Source organism: Corylus avellana, chromosome ca11, assembly GCF_901000735.1.
Source record: "Corylus avellana chromosome ca11, CavTom2PMs-1.0".
Lineage (NCBI taxonomy): Eukaryota > Viridiplantae > Streptophyta > Magnoliopsida > Fagales > Betulaceae > Corylus > Corylus avellana.
The window spans coordinates 2,836,533-2,860,136 of NC_081551.1; the positions used below are offsets into that span (position 1 = coordinate 2,836,533).

At 34.4% G+C, this 23,604-nt stretch overlaps 2 protein-coding genes across 2 annotated transcripts; one reads left to right on the forward strand and one right to left on the reverse strand.

Moving 5' to 3' along the window:
* Positions 1 to 587: 587 nt before the first annotated feature.
* On the reverse strand, positions 588 to 4,603 carry LOC132165847 (uncharacterized). Its single transcript, XM_059576529.1, has 5 exons — positions 4,280 to 4,603; positions 3,517 to 3,659; positions 3,315 to 3,370; positions 2,314 to 2,394; positions 588 to 867 (listed from the first exon to the last, which is right to left on the reverse strand). The coding sequence occupies exons 1-5, from the start codon at positions 4,470 to 4,472 to the stop codon at positions 729 to 731; spliced, it is 612 nt and encodes a 203-aa protein (XP_059432512.1). The 5' UTR covers positions 4,473 to 4,603; the 3' UTR covers positions 588 to 728.
* Positions 4,604 to 8,243: 3,640 nt separating this feature from the next.
* LOC132165850 (B3 domain-containing protein Os02g0764100-like) lies at positions 8,244 to 8,735 on the forward strand. The gene has a single exon (XM_059576533.1). It carries the CDS (start codon positions 8,244 to 8,246, stop codon positions 8,733 to 8,735), a length of 492 nt encoding a protein of 163 aa, XP_059432516.1.
* Positions 8,736 to 23,604: the final 14,869 nt, after the last annotated feature.

The window sequence follows — 23,604 nt, forward strand, 5'->3', positions numbered from 1 at the left end:
AACGTGACACATTTTATTATGAGGAATGGGGTTTTTGTACGTACAGTACATGCAATGTATTTGTGTTAAGTAAATTGTCACATCAGCTTGTAAGACACTTGTAGTAAAAGTTGTAGTACTCATAACAATACTCCAACCGTATTCTAGAAAGCCTAGTACCTCACATTAATCATAGATTCGGAGAGTGCGTTCAAAGCTCGGTCCTCACCTAATAAAGAACCAAAGTAAAACTTAGCACCTATGAGTGCCTTTATAATCAAGCCCAATAATGCTACACAAAGTATGCTTCCAAGTTTGGAAGCAAAGGATAAAAATGTTGTCATACAGATTATCTTGGTAAAAGAGTTTTACAGATTATCTTGGTAAAAGAGTTTTGGGAAAAAGAAGTTGAAAAAGATCTTATGAAAGACCCTTATGAACATAAAAATTGTTTGTATCTAGTATAGCTTACAAAACGTGATCAGGTCAGCCCATAAAAGCCATCTTTGAGATTTCCTTCAGGATCCAAAAGTTTTGCAATTTAAAATCTTCACTAATTTCCCCCTACTCTAGTTATGGTCAGATCATCTAATGGGAAGTCAAGAGAAAAGTAAGGAAACGAAGTATGTATTACTTACTAAAATTATGTAGATTTAAGCACATCATATCATCAGCATATTTTTCATAAAGTAAAACAAATAACTACCTGCTGCGTTCCTACTTTTGCTGAAGAGAAAATGCATTGTAATCTATGGAGTGGGAGGCATTAAGCTCTCTGTGTGCTTTGCCTCCGCCATTTCAACTTCATATACACTGGTCTCTGAAGATTTCTCATTCTCCATTGCCATACTTTCCAGTTTCGCTAGTTGAACTGCACGCAGCTCATATCTGATAGTCGATGCAAGAAACAACATTTTGTGAGTGCGTGGAAGAGAGAGCATCCAAGTGGTAAATAATGATTATCAAAAGAACAAACAGCATTCAGTGTTAGAAGTAAAGGAACAAAGAAAAAAGAAAAGATGGAGAAGGTTTAGCATGATTACAGGATAGCTGGAGCTAGTTCATTTTATGTTGGCCAAAGATCTGACATCAAATTTCCTCAACAAGGATATAAACATGGAAATTGATCAAAAGAATATCTGCAGACAAGTATTCTTGAAGAAATAAAAGTATTTCACACTCCAATTTTTATATTTTCTTTTAATTATCTTTTTTTCATAACTTCCCGTTCATTCTACACTATTCTTGGGCCAAGTTATTGTCCCAGTCGTCAAAAATATTCAGGGCACAGCTAACTTAGAAGCTTCTAGTTGACTCAAGCATGATGATATAAAGAGTAAATTAAATGCAAGGACCCTAATATGTTGAATAAAGACCAGCCAAAGAGTAACTATGTCAGATAGTTACCAGCTTAGGTATTATCTGTTTTGCAAGAGTATATCTCATTTCCTCATCCCAATTGTTCATTAGGTAGAGGATTCTCATGGTGGTGCTGTACAAAGTACAGGGTTCACAAACAAGAAAAACTAATATGTGAAAGCAGTTTCCATGTCAAATTCAAGCTTGGGTTTCAATTAAATTGGTGCCAAGTGCATGGAGAGTGCAATGTTGTTGAGAAACAATGAATCACTTCTTTTTTTTTTCCGAGGAATCTTTAAGTGACTGATTTTTCTACTTTGCTATTGGTGTGAGAGGCTATACAACTCTAAATATTGAAGAATCCGGTCCTGTAAATGAGATGAGGAAGAAAATTTTGGGCTCCACTGAATGCAATCTGCATCACTCGTGGTTGGTTGGAAACCAATCACTGCCTTCCATTTTTACAGAATGTAAAACTCAGACAAACACCTAAGCTAAATTAGTAGTCCACTGCTTGGATGAATCATTTGAAATTTAATTCATAAAGATAGAGCCAATTTTTGGTTTTGTTTTTTTGAGAAGTAAATCACAATTTTATTGAAAAGTGCAAAGGCGCAACTCAAGTACACATAAAGTATACAAAAGAGACACCTAGCTAGTAGCAGAAAAAAAATCTAAAAAACAAATGAAATTTCATAATATTAGAGTCAAAAGCTGCACCCAAATGAAAAAGAGTCTTAAAGAATAAAAGTGTAAAACTTCAGACATGTCATTCAAATGCAGGACAGTCTTATCTTCCGCTAATAGAGAAACATATTCTATGAGAGTAAGACTACATAAAAACTCAAAGATGCTTCATTTTTTTATGTGGTCAAGCCAGGTAAAGTTGAAGGAACTGTTGAAGTTATATTATGACAAACCCTGATGTTACAAAGTGTTTATAATTATTTATGTATCAAAAACTTGGAAACTTACTCAATCACGTAGCTCTTGACAAGCATAAAATATATTCTCCAAAACTGACGTTCCCTCAAGCGACGAGGGCATAGCATATATCTAAGTTAAAAAGCAAAATCACTTCATGTATCAATCCACTGTTTAGGTAAGTTGAACAGTATAAGCTACTAAGAATTAAGCAATGACTATCAAACAAGATTTGATTTGAGCATTCAAGGCAATATATTGAGTACTCAATGCATTGGACATAGTTTCAATAGTCTTTTCCAAATCCAGTAAGTGGAATGAAACAATAGTCTACCCAGAGAAACATAAAACAACTAAAAGCACAGAAATTCATATCAGTCATAATTTCAAATGCAAATCCCCTTTCTATTGAAAAGATAATACACAACAATATGTAAACTGTCCAAAAACTCAACTCAACTAAGTTTTAAATTCAGTTAAATTGGAGTTGGCTTTAAGATCTTCATCAATTAATCAGGATCTGCTACATGTAATCTTTTTTGCCATCCTATGCTATCCAAACATAGTAGTTAAATTAGGATAGGATCTATGGATCCTAGTTAACTAATCAGGGTTGACCACATATCTTATCAGCATCCTGTCCTTTTGTTGCCTCCAAATTAAATATAACCTTCTTAACTACTTCTACTCATTATTTAATGCCTATTTCTACCTCTTTTCACTCTATTAATTAGAATTAAATCACTTTTTTTCATTGGTGCATACCGTGCATTGATAGGCCTCCATTTTAACTGAGTTTCCATTAACCATAAGATTTCATTCTTTCTCTTTATAGTTTTTAAGGCTACCCATTGTGCCCACACAAAGATCAAAGCTTACTTTGGTCATTTCCTTTTCATAGCATCTTGAAATTAGCCGAATTCACCACTGTAAAGGGCACTGCCCATGACACCACCAACTTAATCAATAAAGAAATTAGTATTTACCAATAACCAAAATAGAAAAATGCAGTTATATAGAATCTTAAAAGTCCATTTATAGGACATTCAAACCCAACAAGCAATTCTCTTTGATTATATGTAGAAAACGCCCTGGCAAAAAATATATACTACATTGTTGTCAAAGAAAAACACATTACTATAATAACTGTTATTAACTACAAGGCAAAACTAGGTGTTAAATAAACTTCGACATTGCGAATATCACATAAACTATAAATTCCTTTAAACCCAATCCGAAGAATTAGAAATCAACCTTAACTTTTGTGATCACAAGAAGAGCATGCCGCTCTTGCCATTCGGAAGGATCCTTCCGGACATTGCCTGAAGTTGATGGGGTTACATCACCACAAGCAGCTCCCTCATCATCTGCACCAACCTCAATGAAATTTGCATGTTCTTTAGATTAAATTACAGACAATGAGAACCTTTCTATATTAGACTATAGGCTAGAATCGCAACAGTCCTTGAAATTCTTTTTAACTTCAAATGGGATGGGAGATAGAATGGAGTATAAATTCGAACTCAGTATCACCTGCTCTAATATTATGATAAATTATCAATTATCCTAAAAGTCTAAGCTAATTAGAAATAATGAATTTAATCTCATTACCATTATTCTAACAAATTCCAAAGAAACCACATAAAAGAAATGAACACGTGAAACTCTTATGCAAATCTAGTACATTGAGTTGAAAAACAAGTTTTGTTCTCTTTCCCTCTAATTCTCGAGCAACCAAACACGGCATAGCAAAAACTATATTCAAATTGTTCACGTTTGGTTGCTGATAAAAATATAGGAAGAGAAAAATAACTAAAAAATTTGTAACCTTGAATTTTTTTCTTTTAATCAAAAGAAAGAAAGAAATGAACCTAAACCCATTTCCTAGCTTAATTAAAAGAGAGTTGTTCATTAACTTATAAAACCAACCCCACAAACATTGTAACATTCATAATCTTCTTTTCGATGATGTTTTCTCGGGAACCAAACAGAGGGTATAGTGCGAGGGAATGAATACCTTGGAGAGGGAAATTATTGAAGGTGTCGAAAGTGAAGGACTTGACGAACTCAATGAGTTGCTCTGTGACTCCGAATAGTTCCTCTTCTTCTTCTTGTTGTGGGTCTGGGTGTGATTGGTTTGGGAGATTTGGGTTTTTGGTCTTTGTGCTTGCGCTTGAAAGGCCGCGTCGGAACCACGAGGACAAGTCCATGGGTTCTGCGCCGTGCTCTTGTTTCGCAACTTTTGGATGATTCGAGTCGGGAAGTTCGTCGTATTCCGGCTGATTGATGGGGTGCCTTCCTTTGCGTTGGTGGTGGTGGTTGTTGGCGGAGTTTAGTAAAGATTTTGGTTTATAAAGGGAATAAAGTTATTCTTTGATGCCACGACTTATAATTTAAACATTTAATTATATTCTTTAATATAATTAATAAAATAAATAAATAATTTAATAAATTTAATTATTATTTAAAAAGTATTAAGATAATTTGTAATTTACTTTTTCACACTTAACATTAATTTATCTAATTTTTTTGGACAAGTTTTCATATTTTGGAATCGCTATATTACTTATTTTTTTTTTATTAATAGTGTTGAATATATCTTTTTCAACATGCAATATCTTCTAACATGATGTATTATAAATAATTAAAATGTTCTTTGAACAAAGTAATGCTACAAGTCCTTCCAATAATGATATGGCTATTAAAATCACCATTGAGCTTGTGATTGATCATTATTGAATTTTGATCGAATGATGATTTTAATAGTTACATCATTCTTGGAGGGACTAAAAATAGACACAAAAGAGACTTATAGAATTACTCATTTGAACCTTTTTTTTTTTAATAGGTAAATTTCTTCTCATTCCATAAAAGATTCAGAGCATAAAGCTCTTACATCACAAACCATTATGCTCTTAAAAACATCAGCAAAAGCTATGTGGTTATAAGGTCATAGATACATCGAAAAGTCTAACAATCAAATCGTATCTATGACCTCTGATCTCACCCATGTACAAACTTCATTTTTGGCATAGATCTGCTCCTGACAGACTAGATCTAAGACATGAGTAAATTATATCCCTTCAACAAAAGTTTTAATGAGATCAGGTGTTATAGTTGGTAGTTCATGGGAGAAAGTGCCAAGGCGCTGTAGTTCATGGGAGCAAACGGTAATTACTCCCAAAACAAAAAACCACAAGCAGCAGCAGCAAGCTCACACAAAAGCACGTGAGATTTACGCGATCCACGCTCTGACACGTTCGAACCACAACCGTTGCGTGCCAACCGAAGGGAAAACGTCTATTGTCTACAGGACTCGTTGGTTCTAGGGAAGAAGGTGTAATGGCACGTATACAACTTGGATCGGCGGCATAGATCTACTTCGAAAAAAGCCGATTTAAGAACCCTTGCAGAAACCGACATAGCCAAAAGATCGGGGAGGAAAGTGAAGGGTGAGGTGGAGTAGACAGCCAAAGTGGTGGAGGAGGTTGGGCGTTGCTGCTGCCAGAGTTTAAACAAAATTTAAAACAAAAACAAGGAAAAAGGGGAAGGGAGGAAGGATGGAAGAAAACCATCTTTCCTCCCTTTTGGATCGCACTGGAAGGGGCTAGAGTTTGCTCCTTTGAACCATATTAGATTAAGACAATGTTATATTTTTTCAATTTGTCTTTTGTAAAATCTAATGATGAAAGAAGGTCTATAAAATCTTCGAATTTGATCTCTAGTAGTAGGAGCATGTAAAAATTGATTTATAGATAGCACAAGCGTGCAATATTGCAAAGCCCCAAGGCCCCCAACAATATGACAATACAAAGAAGGATTTGAAATGGGATCTCCATCAAACTTGGATAATTTCACAGAGAGAGGCAAATGGCTTGGCACCGACCTTTTTGATCCGTGAAGCAAATCAAGAAGTAAGATAAAGAACTGAGATCTTTCATTGCAAAGTCCTGCTGCAATTTCCCAAATAGTGTTGATATAGCTGAAATATGAGTGCATGTCACTATTAATTATATCAACCACATAAATTAACACAAACAAATGAATATAATGTTGATGAAACACAAACAAGGATGTATCTACCGAAGAACCAATAAAGCATGATCAAGTAAGGCATGAGACAACCAATAAACCAAATTCTAGAAATATGCTTTACACCAGAGATGTCTTTATGGAGTACAAATCAAGACATGAGGAATTCACAAAGACTTCCACATCCAAGTAATCATGCAGGAAAAACATCAAATTACTTTATAGGCCGATCAAAATGAACTGCAAGTACCAACACCAATAAGATGTTAGCAGGTTTTATCATAGGACTAAAAGTTTATGAAGAACCCACACCATCCAGTTGATCAAAATCAAGACATAAGGAATCCACAAAGCGTTGTGAGTGCTCCATAAAGACTTCCACATCCAAGTAGCCATGCATTTTGGCTCATTGTTGGCTCTGGCCCATAGTCAATCCCTTTTTGAATTTTTGCCCGTAGTCGGCCCCTTTTGAATTTTGGCCCGTTGTCAGCCCTTCTGCATTCACCAACCACTTGCCACCGCCGTCGTTGGTCGCCGGCCAACCTCTGTTCATCGATCCAGTGGTGTTCGTCTCAGTCTTCACCATTAGCCTCAACCATCGTCTATGACCCGTTCCCAGCCTTCGCTGCCATCATCATTATCCTTGTTTTTGATTTCAAACTCGCGGCTTTAGAATTTTTCACCTTGAGTTTGAGGAGAGATGTTAGAATATATGGAAAATATATAATATTTTTCGTATATTCAATCTTAAGTTAATATCAAATATTTTCTATTTAAAAATTGATTGTAATCAAATCAAGAAGATTTGATTACCATACTTGTATTTATTCACTACCCTATAATTAGAAACTTTTGTATTGTAGACAAAATAAGTTAATGAGCGCAATGTAGACCTAAGAACTATTTCAAGTAGTGGACGTAATGTCTAACACTGAACTACCCATAAATTTCTTATATCATTTTTTCTATATTGATTCCGCTATTGTTTATATAATTTAGTTTTTCCCATAAACTTCAACACGTCATCAGATCCTCCTCATTATTTCAAATACATGTTATGATTGTTCCATAAAATGACATGTCAAATAGTCAAACATTACATGGCCAGACTAATTTCATAGAATGACAGTGACTGGTTCCATGTTATGTACGCATGCAACAATGTGTTAGAATTTATTGTTGGTCACCATTTTTATACTTTCATTGTATTCCACAAATTCTTTCACGATTTTTTTTTTCTTACATATATATATGTAATAGTTAACTTTTAAACTTGATGAACCTCCGAAAAAAGGTAGTATATGTTGAAGTCAAGCATAAGATATAAAGTTTGTCACAACAGAGTAGGCCCTCATTTTGAAAGGTTAGAATCTAAGGGCCGTAATTTTTTATCCGCAGTCCCACATCATTTACTCAGAAACAAGAGCACAGCTTTATAATAGCGCGTAGCGGCGATAGTGCTATCATCGTTATTTGACGAAAATTCTAAAGCGAAAGTGACCAGAGGAAAGTTGTCTCCCATCTTAGAATAAGTTCTACATCGTTATTTGACGAAAATTGTCTCCCATCTAGTGGGACCCACCTTGTGGGTCCCACTAGATGGGAGACAATCCTTGGTGGGTCCCACCCAAGGATCACTTTCCTCTGGGGGTGTATATATATACATATCGGTGGACTCCCGAAGACCCATACTCATAATAACCATTCAATATTTAAACGTTGTTCAGTTTAGAGGTAAGATTTATATGATTTGATGGCTTCATCAATTTTTTTTTTTTGGTTAAAACTGAGATAGATAGAATTTGTCAAACTTTTGTTTATAATGTGTTACTGATTGTTTTTGTAAATGATTTTAGAACTTATTCTAAGCGTTTGTTTTAATTTTTAATAGTTTGCTGTTTTTCCTCCAATTTGACAATTATAGGCGAACTCAAAGTTTGAATTGGGGCATGGCAGCAACCGCAGGAGATGCATATTCAGCCTCCAATGGGATTTATCCTGCATGGCCTCCTCCATGTGAAGATCATGAAAACAAAAAAGTATGTCCGAAATGTATGTGCAGGGACTACGAGAGTGAAGTGGTGTTTAAGAAGACGTTGGCACCAAATGACGTCCAAGGAAGAGGAGGCTATAGGCTTTATATACCGAAGCCACATGCAGCCAGATTCTCCCCAGCAAACATTAATGGAAGTGAAGTGATCACTTTCTGTGACGTTCAAATGAAGTCCTGGCAAATGGGTTTCCGTACAATTAGAACTGATGGAAGAGCTTATCTCGGCAAAGGGTGGATCAAGTTTGCTCGAGAGAAGCAGCTACGGGCAGGAGACACCGTTATCTTTTATGAGGTCAGGTGCGGGCAGAGGACAAGATTTTTCATGATTGCAGTCTCTTACAGAGACCGTCTTCAGCTTCTTGGAGCTCCAATTAATTACACAAATTAACGTACACCCAGCCTTCCTCCATGGATCGATCCTTGTCTAATTTGTTTTTGTATTTTTATTTCGTTTGCAACGTGTCTTTGTTTGTCATGGGGTTGAAGAAAGGAAAAGTCTCCGTAGGTGTTTGTTCTGTTTTTAGCTTCAAGGGTGCATGCGAAAAGTCTTGCTAAAGACCTACTTTGTTTTTATTTTGTAAGCAATGTGTGTTTTAAGTGTTTTTGTTTGGCATGGGTATCATTTCTTGTGTTGGACAAGGGGTTTCCTTTAATAGTAATGTAATAAATTGATTGTTTTTACAATCCCACAATCCCATCTATCCTATTCCATCTCCACATTTCGATTCAATTTTTCTTACGAGTTTGTGATTTCTTTTCAATTCATAGAGATCATCAGATGCTCCTTCCAATAGGCAATAGTTATTTCAGTTGGGCCCACGTATGGTACCCACCAAAAGAAACGATATTCTGACATCTGTAACCATGCACCTCGTTTTGTATATTTTAGCTCAACGTCCAGGACTTCAATTTGTAATAGTATAAATCATCTCCTTTTGAAGTCAACCACAGAGAGCTTTTCAAGTCCACGCATGAGAGAGTGTGAGAGAGACAGAACGCCCATGGATCGGAGAGCTTCACTGTCGGATCGAAACAGAGGTTCGCCGATCACAATAATCCAGCTTCGCCGTCGTAGGTATGTAATATGTATAGGAGGATAGCCCCTTTTCTGTTTCCAGCTTCGCTCTCGCCATGTGCAATTTTTTTCACCTCTTTGCTGGTTGCTGTGAAATAATTGTAGTTGAAGATTGTCTATTTTATGAATTTTTATGCTTTCTTCTAATATACACGGCTGACGGCACTGCATCTTTCATGGAGACCACGATTAATTTCATGTTTGTGATTGGGGAAGAAAATTTTGATGAAGTTGAGGTAACTATGTGCTGCTGCATGTCCAAGTTATAATAATGTGTAATTCGAACCATTTCTTTTTATTTTTTTGGATCTAGTTCATTTGATATTAAGGGATATTTATATGTCAATTGATTGGCTTTGAAAAAAAAAAGGCTAAGATAGACGACAGTGGTGGGATATTTCTTCTGTGTATTGGATGGATGGATGGTTGTTGTTCTGCCCTTTGCTTAATTACTTTTAAAGGGACAATTTTGTCATTTTACATTTTTTTTTTTTTTTTTTTTTTTGACAAAAATGCCCTCTAAAAATAACTAAATTTTGAAATGGAGAGAATTAATACTGGTTCGGTTGTGTGGGTAGCGTTTGATTGGATATGTTTGTGTCTATTTTGACGTTGAACCAAGTAGATTGAGAGTGCAGGAGTGGCCGGGATTGGAGGTTATTCGTGAAAGAGAGAAACAAATTGTAACAATCTAACCTCTTTTTCCCTTTTGAAAGGATTAGCTGTTAATTATACTAATCAGATGGACAAATATTCTGTATCTTCAAACATTGAGATTTCTAAGATCTTCTTGTAAATGTTTCTATGTGGGTTCCCCACCTTTTTTTTTCCTATCTAATTCCGCAGATGGTACTTTTAGCAATTTACCTAAAGATATATGGTGACGTGTCACGTGTGGTTGACGATCGAAAAGAAAGAAAGCCTATCACCAATAAGAGTTGCAGGTTACTTATGAATTAAGCAGAATTTCTTACGTTGCATGTTGCTAGATGCAGTGTACTTACATATTTGTACTTGACCAGGGGCGGACCTACGTGTGGTCTTGGGGTTCTTTGGCAACCCAAGAATTTTTACAAATTCCCATAAATATACTAATCTTGTATAGCATTGCCCCAGTCTATGTTAATTTTTGGTTTCAGTTGATTTGCCCAATATTTACACTGCACAAGCTGGAGACTCACTTGGGTTGTCGATATTTCTTGATTTCCTCATCTGGTTAGTTGAAAGTCATTTGATTCCCCATATCAATCTGTTAGTTCTTCTGTTTTGTCATTAGAGGCAGTGAGTTTCCCTTGTTTTTTCATCTGGGTCTTGGCAATTTTCTCGATTTCAGCAGCTTTTGACATTGAAATTGAGGGCTTTCTGCGGTTTTGATTCAACCAGTGAGGGGAAGTTGATTGCTTTTGCTCATATATCTGTAATAAAGGTATAGGGTTTGGTTTGGTTTGGTTCCTGGATTCCGTCATTTGGATTTTCTAGTGTTTGGATGGTGAATTCTGGCAGGATTTGGATTTTTCTGGTTAGATTGTTTGTTCTGCTTGTGGCTCTAGATGTGTTGTGGCTGATCTTCTCTAGAGTGGAAATTGGTGCTTGCAGATGAGGGTTTTGAAAGGATTCATAATGCAGAAACAATAAAGCGAAAATAATAAGATAGTGATATAGAGCTATATGTGGTTTGATCTATGACTTACATCCACAAGATCAAGCTCTAAGACTGCATTAAGCTCTTATTTTTCTAAGTAATATTTACAATATAACATGCTCCTATTTTAGGATAATCATATTGGATATAAATAGATTTTTACTCTAGTTAGGTGCTAGTCTTTAACTATTCAACTAAAACTCAGTAATAGTCTTCAAGTGTGACTTAGTGATATTCTTCAACTGTAAGTCAGTAATAGTCTTATATTGTAACTATTATTCTTAAACTCCATGGTATACTCTAACAGGTTTTAATTTTCTTTTTTTCTTTGGATGAATGAGTAAAGTTTTGGAGGAATTGTATCAGTTGTTTTGGTCATGATTTTTGGATTCTAACTCTTCTGTAAAGAGCTTGTGAGGCTTTGTTGCAGAAGAGAATTGGGGTTTCTACTCCCCGGTAAGGAAAGCTTGCATTGTAAATGATATTTTATCCTCAACTTCAAAGAGCTTCAAAACAATCTTGTAGTCTTCTTGCTGTCACCTGCGGGGGGAAAACGCCGGAGATAAATAATCTATAATTAAGAAGAATGCTGTTTGGAGGTGCAATATTCCATTTTTGGTTGCAACTTTTCTGTACTGAGTATCAAATAGGAAATGTGTTGCATGCAACTTTTTAAGATAGATTTTATAGGCCTGTAATTTTTTATACACTTATGGCTTATGACTTATTATAAAATCAAGTTTAAGAATTGTTTGTTTTTATTTTATATATGCACGTGCGTACACATAGAGAAACTATATCTATTTTATGTATTTATTATTTACGTAGGATACTTGGATCCTCTTCGATTGATTTTAATTGAAGAGGAGTCCTCTTTAAATGGAGGGCAAAATTGTCAAACAAAATATGAAAAGATATGAAGAATATCGATTTCTCTCCCGTTGAAATCAACAGGAAATGATTTGTTTCCACACGTGAAGGGGATGTTAAAATATTGATTAAATAATTAAATGATTAAACTCATTTATCTTTTTAAATAAGTTTAAACGTTTAAGATAAGTGTTGATTTAATAGCTATATGACTAGCATACAATTAAGATAACATGACTGCAAAAATTAACTCTTTACATAAAGAGAGTGATGTGTACCCAACGAAAAGAAAGAAAGCCTATGCAAATTTGAGAGGTTTAGAGCATTTACATTGACCTCAACAAATTAGCTTTTTGACTATTTTAACTAGCAATGTAAAACAAAAAATCTCTACGTCTGGCTCAATAAAATGACTAAGAATTTGTTGAGCTGCTACATTGCTCAGCTGAACACTATAGCTCAACAAATCTTTATTTATATTAATAATAAAAGTAAGCTTGCTCTTTTTTTTTTTAGAATATGAAAAGTAGATAAATAAATAATATTTTAAATAGAAAAGTGAAAGTGAATAGTTAAAATATTGAGTCAGATGTAAATGATCTGAAAAAGTAAATAGTTAAAATAGAAAAATGTTTTTTTTTTTTTTTTTTTAATCTAAATTTTAGCTAAATCTTTGTTGAGCATCTCATGTAACCAACTTTTGTTACGATTTCAAACGGTCTTATTTTCTTATTTTATTATTCTTTCTCTTAGCACACAAATTTTTTTTTTCCTCTTCTTCTCTTTCTCTCCCACTTTCTCTTCTTCTCTCCATTTTTTAGCTTCACTGGAGTGGACGACGCCGGTGAGGCCTGGGCGTTGAGCACCCTCTCAGAACCACATCAACCTCATCATCAAAACCGCACCTCCACCAAGCCATGGCCCATGGGTACCGTTCACCATGAACATGAAAATGGAGTTCAAGAGAGATGAAGGCTTGGTTTTGTAGCCCATATCTCCAACCCACCACTCCAAGAGAGACGAGGGATGGTCTAATCTAATTTTGATCCCCCCATTTTGTGGTCCGATCTGATTTCCAGGTGCTGATTTGTTAGTTTGGTTTTGCGAAGAGAGAAGAGAAAAAGAGGGGAAGATTTGATTTACAGTTGTTGATGGTTTTGCTGAGGGAGAGAGCGAAGGATGAGAGAGGGGGAAGATCTTCCCTGGTTTGCTGAGAGAGAGACCAGAGATATTTTCCCTGGTTTGCTGGTTTGGCGAGAGAGAGAGAGAAGTGGGAAAAAATAAAAATAAAAAATAGATTAAAAAATAGTATTTAAATAAAATAGAACCTAAAATAGACGCCGGAGTTCATTGTAAAAAAGTAGTTGCTAAACTAGAAAAATTGATTTTGAGTGGCTAAAATTGCGATAGGAGATGCTCTAAGGGCCATGCTGATTCCTCCCCTCTGTTGATAATATATAAATTTTTTTGGGTAATTACTTATTTTAACTACCATTCTTCATCAATATGGTCCGACACTTTCATGACCCGACTATCTTGAAGTACCATTTACTTACCAAAACCCCCATTCTTTTAGTCTACCTCGTTAAAGAGTTTAAAATGGCGGAAATACCCGAAGTTTAGAAACAAAATTTACATAGAATACCCTTAAAATTAAACAAATTAAAAAAAAATTAAACAAATTAAAAAAAATTAAAATTAAAAATTAAAACTTAGGAATTAAATAAAAACTTAAACTTTAAATTTTTAAAAAAAAAACTTTTTTTTTTTATGTAGTTTTAAATATTTATATTTTTTTTATTTGATGGTATTTCTGTCCTTTAACAAGATTTAATGTCTAAAAAGAGAATATTACATCTGATTTAACGAGATTCCCTAACGACGAAGAGTTTTAGTAAGTAAACGATAGTTTGAGGTAGCTAGGTAGTGAGAGTGTTAGTTCATGGGGCATTCTTCCAAATTTCCAATTTGTCTTTGATTTTATGTTATCCTCAATGATATGAAAAGGTAGACCGAAGAAAATGTGGTAGTTCTTCACATTATTCATTCTTTTATATCTTATATAACTTTTATATAAAATAACTCTTGAAAAATTAAAAGACACAACATTTTCAAGGTACTTAATAATATATGAGAATATGAAATAAAAAAACTCAAATAAATATTATTAAAATTAAATTTATTATTCTAATAGATATGGTGGCTGATCCAATAAAAAGCATTGAGGTTAGGGAGGATTTGTGCCATCATTGTATTCTACAAATTCTTTCACGAATTTATTTTTTTCTTACGTTTATCTGATAGTTAGCTTTTAAAATTGATGCACCAACAAAAATTAAGGAAAAAAGAAGAAGAAGAAAGACGAAAAACAAAAACAAAAACATGTACTATATGTTCAAGCTTGGGGCTGAACTTGTCCATGAACATTTTAAAATAAACAAATGAAGAATATATATAGTATAATTGGAGTGGCTGGATCGGGGTTGAACTTTAGGGTTTGGGTTTTAACTTTGTCCATGAACTTTTTAAGATTATAAAAATTAAGAAACAATCAAGAATACAGCATATTCAACCCCAACTCAGCCATTTCAATTACTATATATATATATTTTGCTTTCTCAATTACTATATTCTTGATTGTTTATTTTTATAATCTTAAAAAGTTCAGGGACAAAGTTCATCCCCAACCCTAAAGTTCAATCCTAACTTAGCTGAATCAGGGTTGAACTTTAATATACTTTAGGGTTAATAACTTTTTTGGTATTTCGGTTTATACATTTTTATTTTTTTATCCTAGGTTTTAAAATGTGACAAATCTGGTATCTCACCTATGGGAAAAGTCAAAATCAATACATCTCTTAGTTTCATTAGCCCCAATTAACGTTTGATTGGACTTTAGAAATTTGGGAAAATTTTTATTATTTTTAATTTTTTAGGACAAATGGCATATTATGGGAGTGACACGTGAAAATTTTGTTAATTGGGATTGATGGAACTAATGGAGGTACTGATTTTGTCTTTTCCCATAGGTGAAGTACTAGATTTGTCACATTTTAAAATTTAGGAAAAAAAAAAAAAAACTGTAAACCGATTAACCATATACTTTATTCTTGATTGTTTCTTTTTATAACCTTAAAAAGTAAATGGACAAAGTTAAACCCCAATCCCTAGAGTTCAACCCCAACTGATCAGCCATTCCCATTATACTTTATTCTTGATTGTTTCTTTTTATAATATTAAAAAGTTCATGAACAAAGTTCAACCCCAGCTCAGGCATTCCAATTATACTGTATTCTTGATTGTTTCTTTTTATAATCTTAAAAGTGGATTGCTAGGTTTACAATCAAATTTTACAAAAAAATTTGTTACAAACTGATGTGTTACAACATGATTAGATATGAGATAAATTCAAATTTTGAGAAGCCCAGTCATATTATGCCACATCAGTTTGTAAAAGTTTTTTTTGTAAAATGTGTTTGTAAGCCTATCATTTTCCATCTTTAAAAAGTTCATGGATGAAGTTAAACCCAACTCAGCCACTCCAATTATACTATATTCTTGAATCAGCAAAGACCGTAAAGCAGCAGCATTGGTGCACACTTCGCAATAAACTATTTGCTTTTGGTGACCCAAATTGTCACATCAGCTTATATTGTTATATATATATATACCCTTATGCTCAATCATTCAATTAAACGGTGTTCAGTTTAGGGGTAAGATTTATATGATATGATGGTGTATAAGATGAGCATGAAGATGGAATCTGTTTTGTTAGTTGAAAGACAGTTAATACTAGTTAGAAGTTAGTTGCCTTTTTCTGTTAATATGGTTTGTACATAACAGTTTATTGTTATACTGCTGCTAGCTTGTATATATATATATACTGCAAATGTACAAAGAAACATTGCGTTTGTTTATATTTTTAATAGTGAATTGTCCTTTTCCTCCGATTTGATAATTATAGGCGGCGAGCTCAAAGTAAGAATTGGGGCATGGCAGCAACAGCAGGAGATGCAGATTCAGCCTCCAGTGGGATTTATCGGCCTCCTCCATGTGAAGGTCATGGAAACAGAGACATATGTCCGAAATGTATGTACAGGGAGTACGAGCGTGAAGTGGTGTTTAACAAGATTTTGTCACGAAGTGACATCATAGGAGGACGAGGCTATAGGTTTTATATACCGATGCCACAAGCAGCCCAAATCTGGCCCCCACCAAATGGAAGTGGAGTGTCAGGAGTGATCACTTTATATGACGTTGAAATGAAGCCCTGGACAATGGGTTTTTTTACAAGTAATGAGGGAGCTTATATCGTCGGCGCATTCTGGAGCGACTTTGTTCGAAAGAAGCAGCTACGCGAGGGAGACACCATTAAGTTGTATGAGGTCAGGTGTGGCCAGAGTAGAAGATTCTTCATGATTGCAGTCACTTACAAAGACCGTCTTCAGATTCTCGGAGCTCCAATTAATTAGACAACTGCTTAACACCCAGCCTCTGCCTCCATGGATCGATCCTTGTCTAATTTGTTTTTATATTTTTATATTTTGTTAGCAACGTGTGTGTGTTTGTTTGTCATATACGGGGTTGGATAAGGGGTTCCCTTTCTTTTGACTGACTTGAAGAAGGAAATGTCTCCGATCAAGTCCACGCATGAAAGAGAGAGAGAGAGAGAACGCCTATGGATTTCACTCTCGGATCGAAACAGAGGTTCGCCCATGTTAGCCCTCGGAGGTATGTAATATGTATAGGAGGATAGCTTTCCGTTGGCTCTCGCCTTGTGCAATTTTTTTCACCTCTTTGCTGGTTGCTGTTAAATTATTGTAGTTGAAGATGGTGTATAATTTTATGAATTTTTCATGGAGACCGTTATTAACTTTCATTTTTGTGATTTGGGTAATTATGTTCTGTCCAAGTTTAATGTGTAATTCGAACCTTTTTTTTTATTTTTATTTTTTTGGAGCTAGTTCATTTGATATTAGGGGATATTTATATGTCAATTGATTGGCTTTGGAGAAAAAGAAAAGGTTAACATATATAGACGACAGTGGTGGGATTCTATTGGGTATTGGAATATTGGATAGTTGTTGTTTTACCCTTTGCTTAATATAAGTAGTCACATTGTGGAATAACTGTGAGATAAAATTGTAGTTTCTATTATGCCCTACCATGTTTGTGTGGGTTGGCGTTCGATCGGATATGTTTGTGTCTCTCTTGACGTTGAACCAAGTAGATTGATAGTGCAGGAAGGACTGGTTGAGATTGGAGGTTATTCGTGGAAGAGAGAGAGACAATTTGTAACAATCTAACCTCTTTTTCCCTTTTCAAAGGACTAGCTGTTAATTATTATACTATATAATCAGAAGCGTCTTCATGATACTCATGGTTAATGTGACAAATATTCCGTGTCTTCAAACATTGAGATTTCTAAGATCTTCTTGTAAATGTTTCTATATGGGTTCCCCCCAATTCTGCATATACTACTTCTAGCAATTTACCTAAAATGGTGACGTATGCTTGACAAAAAGAAAGAAAGCCTATCGCCAGTAAGAGTTGCAGGTTGCTTATGAAGTTTGTCTTGTTAAATTAATTGCACCTTATGAAGCAGAATTTCTTCTGTTGCATGTTGGTAGATGCAGTGTGATTACTAATAATGTTGCTACTTTGCATATTATTTCACTTCCCCGGCCCTTATTCCTTCTACTTACATATTTGTACTTGACCATGGGTAGACCTACATTTGGTGTTGGGGGCTTTGGCCGATGGCGGAGACAAGCAGGAGGCGGGCAGGGTGCCGCCCTGCAAAAATTCAGAAGAAAAAAAAAAAAATTCTACTGGTAGTACTAGTTTTTTAGGCCTAGCCCCTCCTCTTCTTGTTCTTCTTCTGCTTGTACGTCCATTAATTTCTTTATTTATGTAGATTTGGGCTAAAAAAAAATCCTAGTTCTGTCCTGTACTTGATTGTTGCACATCCATTACTGCTGCATGATTAGTTAATTCTATTGGTTTACTTGAACAAGGTTTGTAGCAGCAAAAATAATAAACTTCTCCAAAGGTTCGTGTTATGGGCCTAATTGCTCAAGCACGTATTTAGATAGATTAAGGGTAGTTTGAGGAACTCCCATACGAGGTTACAAGGTAGTTGATGTTTAATAGAAACTGAATTCGCTTATGTGCTGCACTCGGACGCACAATCCCATCCTCTGCAATGATGACGAGCCATCACAACAATAACAAAAAATAAAAAATAGTAAAAAATAGTAAAAAAAAACAAAAATGCACTAAATTTTGAAATGCAGAACTCTTGCTGTGGAAATAATACGTACCCGGACCATTTTTTTAATACGCCTGGTTCTCTCTCTCAGTGTTAGTAGTTTTGGCATTGGCATATTTAGTTAAGTATCTTAGATAGTACCTACATCGACCCCAATGACTTATATAGTACTTTCGTCCATCCTTTTGTCCAATATTTTAACGAAGAGACACATTAACACTTCTTACTATGTGACACATGCCCATATGCCATGTCATATTATTTATTTTAAAAAAATAAAATTCGCGGGGTTTTCAAACTACCCCAAGGCCAAATAGGGATAATTTCGGCAACTTCCGGCTATATATATATATTTCTTTTAGCTTTTTTATTATATTATTTTCAAATAATATTAATAAGATATATGACTGTTGTTGATTGTTTGACGTATCTCTCCGTTAAAATATTGGATGAAAGTACTATCTAGGTCTTTTGGGTCAATATAGGTAACATCTACGATTAATACTTCTTGAAATTGTGGGATCCAGTTGATATAAGCCCTTACTCTACTAATAAAACATTTAACCCTATGATTAATTAAAAGGATCATTATGATCTTTATTTGGCATCTACATGTATTAATAAAAAATAAAAAATAAAATACACGTTTGGTTGCTGATAAAAACATAGGAAGAGAAAAATAACTAAAAATATGCAACCTTGAATTTTATTTTTATCAAAAGAAAGAAAGAAATGAACCCAAACCCACTTCTTAGCTTAATTAAAGAGAGTTGTTCATTAACTTATAAAACCAACCCCACATAAAACATTGTAACATTCATAATCTTCTTTTCTATGATGTTTTCTCGGGAACCAAACAGAGTGTATAGTGCGAGGGAATAAATACCTTGGAGAGGGAAATTATTGAAGGTGTCGAAAGTGAAGGACTTGACGAACTCACTGAGTTGCTCTGTGACTCCGAATAGTTCCTCTTCTTGTTGTTGCGGGTCTGGGTGTGACTGTTTTGGGAGATTTGGGCTTTTGGTCTTTGTGCTTGCGCTTGAAAGGCTGCGTACGAACCACGAGGACATATCCATTGGGTCGTTGCTCTTATTTCACAACTTTTGGACGAGGACAGTGGGTAGAGTTTTCCTCCAAACTTAGTTGGAGGAACTTCCTTCAACCCAACCTATAAAAATGACATGTGTCACTTTTTTTAGTCACATGTGAGATGTATATAAATTTTTAATATTATTTATTTCAACTTTTCTCTATTATAAAAAAGAGGAGTGCTACACATCTCAAATTTTTCTCTCAAAAGTTAATTCCAAATGATATGTCACAATCTTATGAGATTTATTATTTTGAGAAGTATGTCACAAACTCATGGGATGGTGACACATCATTTGAGAACCAACTTTTGGAAAAGAAGCCTTGGGATGTTTAGCATTTCCCTGTAAAAAAACATGTGCATCTTATATTTTCAAATAACACGTCATTTTTATAGATTGAGTTAGAGGAAGTTCTTCCAACCTAATTTGGAAAAAAACTCAAGTCATTTTTATAAACTGAGTTTAAAAGAAGTTCCCCCAACCTAGTTCATTCGAGCCGGGAAGTTTGCCTAATTGATGTGGTGGTGGTTGTTGGCGGAGTTTAGTAAAGATTTTTGTTTAGAGAGGGAATAATGTTATTCTTTGTTACCACTTATCAAAATTATGTTACACCTGACTTATAATTTAAACATTTAATTATATTATTTAATATAATTAATAAAATAAATAAATAATTCAATAAGATTTAATTATCGTTTAAAAAATATTAAAATAATTTGTAATTTTATTTTTTCACGCTTAACATTAATTTATCTAGTTTTCCTTAATATTTTGAAATTGCTACATTACTTTTCATTAATAATAGTATTGAATATATCTTTTTCAACATGCAATATCTTCTAAAATGATGTATTACAACTAATTAGAATGTTCTTTGGACCATATTAGATGAAGACAATGTTATATTTTTTCAATTTGACTTTTGTAAAATCTAATGATGAAAGAAGGTCTATAAAATCTTCGAATTTGATCTCTATCATAATCATAAACGAATATACGTCATCTAATTTGAATTTAGTCATTCATTTATAATTTTAATAATAAAGTCTTTTAAGTTTTTGCCCAAAATTTAAATGGATTTTTCTACCACTTTACCAAAACCAGCGTCTATGTTGAAAGAAATTACTGTGGAGTTTTTGAATTGATCTGGCAAGATACGAAATCATGCTCTATTTTCCCATTATATAGAATTGATAACTCCTCATATCAAAGAGGTTTGAATTTAAATGTAATCCTATCTCTATCAAATATCAATGAGCTACAGAAGAAGAAATCAAGTGGGAGACTGCTTCACATCTGTTTTAGATGTTGGATGCTGACTAGCTAGCTAGGAGTCTGGTTTACATGGGAGGGGAGTGAACCATGAGCTTATCTTGAAGATACAAAAACCGAGCAGAATTTAAAGCAGTGAAAATGTACTTGGCTTGAATGTCTTTGATGATGATTTTCTCACTGATTAAATGGTAGTCCACTTCAATGTTTGAAATGGAGAGAATATGTTTACAGGAACATGATCCTCTGGTTAGTTATATTTGAGGAGTATTTTTATCTTTTCACTTTTTGAAAAAACAACAATACCCCTCCACTATAATTAATTGGAGATGATCCTCATTTAAATTTACAATAATACCTCTCATTTTTCACTAAATAGATACTCTAAATGAAATAGCTAAAAAGGATCTTATTCCAATGTGCTTAGTCTTTGCATGAAAAACCCTGTTAGAAGCTAGTACTAAACCACAAATATTATCAAACCAAAGAACCAGAGTGGGGATGAGGGAATCAGCATGGCCTTGTTGTAAAGTGATATAGTTCCACTGCTATCAGTGTTTGTCTTATCTCTAGATTTGACCAAAAAAAAAAAATACCTTCACTCCTCCCCCAATATTTCATTTTTTTTATGAAATATATAGTAGTGACTTGTGAGTCTGCTAATGCTCAAGCTATGCAGTAGTTCTTATTTGTTTTATCTCTAAATTTGCTTTTAGTAGTGATCTATGTGTGAAACTTTTTTCTTTTTTCTTTTTTTTAGTCGTTTTCTAAGGGTTTGTTTACATAAAACCTTAAGAGTAACGATCTTAGATCTCCAGTAAGTCGTTCGTTTTCCTTTTCCTTTTTGGAGCAAATTACTAATTGATGGTGAAGGAATTATCAGGCATATGGAAAAATTGTCATTGATGGTAGAGGCATCGAAGGAGATTGCATTTGGGAATGAACATGTAGTAGATATGGAAAATCCAGAAAATTATTGTTTAGTTGAGAAAGTTGTGATCGACTAGGCAGCGGCCAGACACGGGATTCGCCAGAATATTTTGCAGATTTGAAAATTGATTGAGACGATGACATTCAAAGAGCTAAACAAAGCATATAAATCAAATTTGGATGGAATAAATTTCTCATTGTATCTATGATATTGTTTTGTCAGAGTAACATGATCTATTTTTGTGAAATAAATAGAAAAGAAAATTGTTATAAAAAAAAGGTAATAAAAAGTAATTATTGATATCTACTCTTTGTTTAGTTTGTATTCTCACCTTTATGTCGTTTGTGGATGAGGTGGCCGATCCAATAAAAAAGTATTAAAGCTAGAGCCCATTTGTACTTTCATTGTATTGTACAAATTTTTTCACGAATTTTTTTTATTATTATTACATATATGTAATAATTAGCTTTTAAAATTGATGAACCTCCAAGAAAAGAAAGACAAAAAAAAAAAAAAAATGTAATATGTGTTCAAGCTACGTTTAAGATATAAAGTTTGTCCGAGCAGTGTAGGCCTTCATTTTGAAGGGTTAGGATCTGAGGGCTGTAATTTTTTATTCTCAGTCTCACATCATTTAATCAGAAACAAGACCAAAACTTTATAATAGCGCATAGCGCTGTCATCGCCATTGGATGAAAATTCGAAGTCTGAAATGACATTTGGTGCACTTTATTGTAAAGTTGCTTCGACTAATACTTCTGAATGACGAAAATCCGAAGTCTGAAATGAGTCTAAGCAACTTTACAATAAAGTGCACCAAATGTCATTTCAGACATCGGATTTTCGTCATTAAGAAGTATTAGTAAGCAACTTTACAATAAATTTACTAATAGAAGCACACTTTACAATAAAAAATGTTTTATATATACCCCTATACTCATGACCATTCAATTAAACGGTGTTGTTCAGTTTAGGGGTAAGATTTATATGATATGATGGTTTCATCAATTTGTCAAACTTTTGTTTATAATGTGTTCTTGGTTGTTTTTGTGAATGATTTTAGAACTTATTCTAAGCGTTTGTTTTTATTTTCCTCCAATTTGATACTTATAGGCGAGCTCGAGTATGAATTCAGGCATGGCTGGACCAGCAGGAGATGCAGATTCAGCCTCCAGTAGAATTTATCCATGTGATGAAGATCATGGAAACACAAACGTATGTCCGAAATGTATGTACAGGGAGTACGAGAGTGAAGTGGTGTTTAAGAAGAATGTGTCACCAAGTGACATACAAGGAAGAGGAGGCTATAAACTTTATATACCGCTGCCACATGCAGCCCGATTCTGCTCCCCAGCAAATGGAAGTGAAATGATCACTTTCAATGACGTAGAAATGAAGCCCTGGCCAATGGGATTTCGTACAAGTGGTGGAAGAGCTTATCTCGGCGCAGGGTGGATCGGGTTTGCTCGAGAGAAGCAGCTACGGGCAGGAGACACCCTAATCTTTTATGAGGTCAGGTGTGGCCAGAGTACAAGATTTTTCATGATTGCAGTCTCTTACAAAGACCGTCTTCAGCTTCTTGGAGCTCCAATTAATTAGACAACTGCTTAACACCCAGCCTCTGCCTCCATGGATCGATCCTTGTCTAATTTGTTTTTATATTTTTATATTTTGTTAGCAACGTGTGTGTGTTTGTTTGTCATATACGGGGTTTCCTTTCTTTTGACTGACTTGAAGAAAGGAAAAGTCTCCGTGGGTGTTGTGATCTATTTTTAGCTTCATGGTGTCTCCTACTTTGTTTTTATTTTGTAAGCAACGTGTGTTTTTGTTTGTCAATTGTCATGGATCACATTTCTTGTGTTGGACAAGGGGTTTCCTTTAATACTAGTATTGTAATAAATTGACTGTTTTACAATCACACAATCCCATCTATCCTATTCCATCTCGACATTTCAATTCAATTTTTTTTTTTACTCTTTTGTGATTTAAAAATTATCATAAGGATTCCTCAAAGATATAAGAAAAAAAGAGAAAAGGTGAAATCAGGATCATCAACAAACAAGCAGAGGCAGAGGAGTTCGATTGCGTGGGGTTGAGCCCATCAT

What these genes read in the sequence shown, in the direction of transcription:
- LOC132165847 (XM_059576529.1), bottom strand. Translation starts at nt 4,472, where the DNA reads ATGGACTTGTCCTCGTGGTTCCGACGCGGCCTTTCAAGCGCAAGCACA. An exon ending in CAATAATTTCCCTCTCCAAG is followed by an intron (nt 3,660 to 4,279) that starts GTATTCATTCCC and finishes TTTAATCTAAAG; the next exon opens with AACATGCAAATTTCATTGAG. An exon ending in TTGTGATCACAAAAGTTAAG is followed by an intron (nt 3,371 to 3,516) that starts GTTGATTTCTAA and finishes ACAACAATGTAG; the next exon opens with TATATATTTTTTGCCAGGGC.
- LOC132165850 (XM_059576533.1), top strand. Translation starts at nt 8,244, where the DNA reads ATGGCAGCAACCGCAGGAGATGCATATTCAGCCTCCAATGGGATTTAT.